The sequence below is a fragment of the Acomys russatus genome, unplaced genomic scaffold (genome assembly GCF_903995435.1).
Source record: "Acomys russatus unplaced genomic scaffold, mAcoRus1.1, whole genome shotgun sequence".
Taxonomy (NCBI): Eukaryota; Metazoa; Chordata; class Mammalia; order Rodentia; family Muridae; genus Acomys; species Acomys russatus.
The window spans coordinates 27,639-33,638 of NW_026131443.1; the positions used below are offsets into that span (position 1 = coordinate 27,639).

General features: G+C 49.8%; 1 protein-coding gene across 1 annotated transcript in view; it reads right to left on the bottom strand.

Annotated features, from left to right (window-relative positions):
- LOC127186204 (uncharacterized) overlaps positions 1-4,452 on the bottom strand; it is a 32,084-nt gene extending 27,632 nt beyond the window's left edge. Inside the window, 1 exon segment of the mRNA XM_051142665.1 lies at positions 4,068-4,452. Coding sequence (XP_050998622.1) covers positions 4,068-4,278 — 211 coding nt within the window. The 5' untranslated portion in view covers positions 4,279-4,452.
- Positions 4,453-6,000: the final 1,548 nt, after the last annotated feature.

The following is a 6,000-nucleotide window of genomic DNA, read 5'->3' on the forward strand; positions in this document are numbered from 1 at the left end:
TGCATGGCCCACCTCTCCCTCACATGCTCTAGAGCAGCCATCGTTTTATGATGGGTTTTTGATGGCAAAGCCAGAGATTTTTGGTCACTAAATTAATCCGCAGCTTGGTGGACAAAGGTCACATATGCACAGTCAGTGAGGTCCAGAGCCTGGTGACTACCTGCTGCAGAGAGGGGCAGGTCAAAGAGTCCCTTGTTGCCAAGTGGAATGACGTGATTGACAGAACTGCTTCCCTAATGGGGACCAAGCCTTTGTGAGCTCCTGGGGAAAGCGCCCTTCTCCTGCCCTGCCCTCTGGGTGCCTAGAAGAGGCAAGCCTACCTTCTCCCCTCTGGCCTCATGCCTAGCTATGAACTGGGTCAGGAGAAACGATAGGGGGAACGTTTTTTTTTTTTTTTTTTTTGGAGGAGGGAGCGCCTTATGTCTAGGCCAGGCTTCTTGTGGCAACCGGACAGGAATAAAATTAGCTGTGTCTGCCTGTGAACCCCTGCTGGGAGGTGGGGCCTGAGCACAAGGCCAGGCTGTTGCTGAGCTCTGGCATCTGGCACTGGTTTACAGGTGCTATCTGCTTACAGACGGCAGTTTCTTCCTCTGTCCTGGCAGCACAGGCCTCCCCAAGCCCTCTAAAACAATTATTATAAGATCAGATACCACAAATCTCTGCCTCCAACTGAAACAAAGCTTTTTTCAAGTAAAAGGTCCATAGAAAACCCAGCAGCCTCAGTCCTCGTCCTTTTAGGTTGGGATGTAAACAAGCAACAAGCCCGCCTGATCTGCTGACCCTTTCGACCACTCTGTCTCTCTCTACCTCCCTGGTCCGTCCTCCTAAAGAATAAGTCACTTTAGAAAAACTAGCCAGCACAGTTTGCATCCGCTCTCACTCATCCTAGCTCCGACCTGTGTGTCTGCTCCAACTCGACCCTAACTCTAACCCCTGAGGGACAAGGGGCAGCTCTGGCACCACCCTTTTTCTGCTGGTCTCAAGTCCCCTTCAGGCTGAGCACTGAGGCATTTCCTGCCAGCCCTCTCCTGCCTCTGACAGTCAATAGTCAGCCAGACCGTTTACCCTCCAGAGGCAGGGACCCCAGCCTGCTTGACTCCCCACAGCTCCAAGAGGCTTTTGTTTGTTTGTTTTATGGTTTTTTGAGACAGGGTCTCTCTGTGGAGCACTGGCTGTCCTAGACCTGCTTTGTAGACCAGCCAGGCCTCGAACTCACAGAGATAGCCTAGCTCTGCCTCTCTGAGTGCTGGGATTAAAGGGGGTGCACTACCAGTGCCCAGCTCAGCCCCAAGGATTTTAAGGCACAGGGATGTGAGCACCTCACCAGTTGCCTAGGCTCAGCAGCAGCCAACAGGAATGTGGAGCTTCGTACCTGAGCCCAGACCAAATGGCACTGAAATGAGCCATGCTCAAGGCGTGGTAGGAAAGCCCATGGTCATTAGACACTTGCCCAGCAACAAGATGAAGCTTCCTTTGTCGTTGCACTCCTGAGTGAGGTCCCAGGCGCAGCCTCACTACTGACATGTCTTGTAGATCGTCAGACCAGGCCCTGTCCTTGTTTCTGTTCTTGCGTCCTGAACGCCACATGCTGGCCCTGAATGAGCTGTGGCTTATGGACCACATAGCCATTACTGGGTGATGGAATCATGGGTGACAGTTGCCAAGAGTGGTTCCAGTCCAGGGAGCAGGCTATAGAGCATCCAAACACCACAGCAAATAATCCTGGGGCCACCTTGACCTTGGGCAAGAGACAGGGGACATAAGAACACAGCCCGTGGCCAGGTTGCCTGGATGTGCTGTCACATGGCTGCAGAGCACTGAGTGAGTCACTCAGCCACCCCATGGAAACACTAAAGCCACCCTTCAGAATGTGACGGTGACATGGTCTTGGAATGGTGCACGTAAGGCAGGTAGGACAGCTCCTTATGTGCATTTGCTGCAAGGAGCTGTGCCTCCCATTGGTGACATGTCTCCAAGGCCCCCTATAGGGGACTACAGCTGTTAAGACCTGGGCTGTTTAAAGATAGAGCCTTGGCTTAGAGCGAGCAGATGAAACATGCTTAGTGTTTAGGACAGCGGTTCTCAACTTTCCTAACGCTGTGACCTTGAATACAGTTCCTCATGGTGTGGTGGCCCCCAACCATAAAACTATTTCATTGTTACCTCGTAACTGTGATTTTGCTACTTTTGTGAATTATAATGTAAACATCTGTGTTTTCTGATGGTTTTAGGTGACCCCGATGAGAGGGTCATTTCCAGAGGGGTCTCAACCCACAGACTGAGAACCATGTGTCTAGAGGCTCACCAAAACGGGTGGTCAATGAGTATTTTTTCATGAGCTACAGTGAGAGGCTATGACAGGGCACAGCATAGCAACCGATGCTTGGTTAACCTAGTGACTGGCAGGGAACTCACTTTTCCCCCTAAATACAAAATCAAAAAGGCCCAACGCTGCACCCAAACCTAAATGCACATACCCCCTCTTGAATGGACTGCTGTCCACTGATCTAAGCCCAAGCACACGGTGTCATTACACAGGACCTTTCTTGGCAGGGGCTCACCAAGGAAACCCCAGAACCAGACACATGCCTAGCAGTCTGCACTCACAGAGCACCCAGCAGAAATAGGCACACACAAGGCCCTTTATGACACTTAGCTGTGCACTGGCATATATGCAGCCTCAAGGAAGCAAACATCAAGAATAAGTACTGGGGCAGGAGAGATGGCTCAGCGGTTAAGAGCACCTCCTGCTCTTCCAAAGGTCCTGAGTTCAAGTCCCAGCAACCACATGGTGAGTCACAACCATCTATAACGTAACCTGATGCCCTCTTCCGGCCTACAAGCAGAAAACAATGTATACAAAATAAATAAATCTAAAAAAAAAAAAAAAAAGAATAAGTACCGACTGCCATTTTGTTTCAAATGTCATGTTCTCCAGAGGCTGTGCACTGTGGTGGGCTCTGAGCTATACTATTGGCCACAAAGGCACATATAAGTATGCCTAAAAAAATCAGAAGAAATAAATACTTGGAACTCATAATTTCTGAAACTTGAAAAGATGATTCACCATTTCCCAAAGTGTGGCACTGTACCTTACCTGTGAGCTTTATTTTTCCTAGTTATTTAGGGGCTAGTTAATTATATTCATATACAACAATGGCAGAATCCATAAATACTTGGATTCCATAGTTGTGTACACCCAGAAAGATACTTCACCGTTTTTAACAAGCTGGGACACCATATCTTATCAGTGTGCTTCAACTCTATTTCGGGACATGACATTGGTGGCATTCCTATACAGTGAGCGCAGAACTAAGCTGAGCACGTTCACAACAGATGAACGGAATGAGGAATGCATAAGTGACACCTATTGGCTCAGTTGCTGCCCTCAGGTCCTAATTTTGCAGCGATGGCAATATTAGACCTGCAGGAAGACACATGGCGTCTAGGAGAGACATGGGGTGTCTGTATATGCCTCTGAGATCCATGTGACACTTGATCTTGGCACTGGCCTCCTCCTTAGTGAACAGACTAACTTTATTCTCCTGTGTCCAAAACTCTTATTTACTCGTAAGCAATGCCCAAGTCGAATCGCTCATACAGATAGTTCAGCCTTAGTTATTTGGAGCTGAGGTGCCACCCCAACACAGTGCTATCTCAGTGGGTCCAAAGTTGAAGCCGGATGCCGCACTCTTCTGGAACAGACTTAGAACAAGACGCCTTGTCCTCTGCACTGAGAACCTGTGCTGCACCTTATCCCACCGGAGCAGATCCCAGGGCTTGCTTGGGCAGCAGCAGAAATAAGCCAAAGTTTAGAATCTGGAGCTTAATTATCTGCTGTCCTTCCCCCCCCCCAACCCCCAAAGCCACACAGGAGAAATGCGAGCTGCTTCCCATCAGGCCCCCGGGCTTGGGTGAATATTAAACCACCACCTTCAGCGCAGTGTCAGGTAACAGGGCGCCGCCGCACCACCTGAGGTTCTGGTACTGTTTTGCTATCAACACAGGCAGCCGTGCACCAGCCTTTCTACCCCAACACACGTGGAATGTATGCCAGCCAGTCCTACCTGTGGTGAGGGCCTCAGCGGTTGCCATGTGCATGATGGTGTTGTCACTCACTGGCCACTTTCTGGGCGAGAGCACGAGGCTGTCCAGTCCGCCGGTCTTATGCAGCTCCTCTTGGATTGAACCTAAAACACTGTTCTCTCTGCACACGTTTCCATAGCCCAGTGCATCGCCAACACTCCCCAGCAACATCGCAGCCTTGAACTTCTCCATCTTAGAAGGTGACCCCTCTTACCCTGCAGTTGCCTTTGTCCTTCCCTGGCCACCCCTAGCCAGCCCGGCTCACATTTATAGTGGTCATTGTATCACCATCCAGCTCTCTCCAAATGGCCAGGCGTTCCTTTCCTGCCTTGGCAGGTGGCACCAATGAGATAAAGGCTCTGTGCTCACCACGTGGGAGCTGTTTGACAGCACTGGCTCTCCAGCAAAGGAGCCTGCTGGCGCCAGTTCACACCCAGAGCCCCGCTACTGTGTCAGCTCCTTGACAGAATGTGCCCCCTGCTGGCAGAGCAGTGCAGGTCACAATGTCAACATTACTGCTCCATCCCATTTTTTTCCTCGCCATCATCTCTGCCCCACCTACCAAAAAATGGCACTCACTTTGCCATCACACGAATAGCCTTTGTTTTTGTTTTTAGAGACAGGGTTTCTCTGTGTAATAGCTCTGGCTGTCCTGGAACTCTCTTTGTAGACCAGGCTGGCCTCGAACTCATGGAGGTCCATCTGCCTCTGCCTTCCTAGTGCTGGGATTAAAGGCATGTGTCACTAGCTTGGTGAAGGTGACGTCTTTTTTTAATCTGCCCCTTTCACTCAGCCTAATTCTGACATTCATCCATTGTAGTTTTATGCTTTTAGAAAACTTTTCTGTCTGCGTGGTGGTGGTACACACCTTTAATGACAGCACTCAGGATGCAGAGGTAGGAAGAAACCTGAATTGGTGGCTAGCCTGGTCTACATAGGGAGTTCCAGGACAGTCAGGGATACATAGAGGAACACGGGAGGCGCGGGGGGGGGGGGGAGAAGGAAGAAAGCCAACAAAAAAAGAACTTTTCTGATTATAAAATTGTGAGCGCTCTGGGAGTAGCTCTGACAGAGCAATTACCTAATGTATACAAGGCCCTTGGTCTGATGCTCAGCTCCATTTAAAAAAATGTCATAAGAGAAAACTTTAAAAGGTGTTTCACTCCTAGCCCCTGTGAAAAAGCATTCTCTCACATCTTAATGTCCCCTAAGGGTCTCCAATGCTAAACTTTAGAATGCTGCATGTCTTAGCAAATACAGTGAAGTGTGGTCATGCTACCTCACGCCTCCTGTGCTGCAACCATCACTGCCAGCTCATGGAGTTGCTAAATAATACGAGGCTGGGTAGGCGCCCTTTATAAAGCCAGGGCTCTTGCTTTGAAATGAACTGGGAGGAGGGCCACCTCCTTACTCCCTGCCTAAGACAAACTTTGCAGCCCCCCCCCCCCGCCGGTGACGTAGTCTGGCACACCCAGAATTGGGCAGGGGATCACTTGGACTTAAATACAATTGGTGAGAACTTTAATGTGTAGCAAGATGCCCCTCCGGCTGACACAAATCTCAGTCTAAAGCAGTCCCGCAAAACCAGAAGGCATAACGTTCCCATCCAGATAAGACAAACAGCAGAAAGCCAGGAAGAGACAGCTACCCACTTAGGGCGGAGCAGCCTATGGATGAAGTGTGAAATGGCTGAGACGGTCAAGTTCAAGGACTTTTGGAGATGAACTTTATTAAGGAAGGAGGTCTCACTCGTTTGTCTAGCTGACAAGCACTGAGTGCGTCCTCTGTTACAGGATGCTAGGCACAGCAACAGAAGCTGGGGAAGTCTACGTTTGTGTCCACAGAGCATGCAGTTTGAAAGGTACTGAACACTTAAACTGACACAGCACTGCACCCATGTCACTTAGCAAGGAC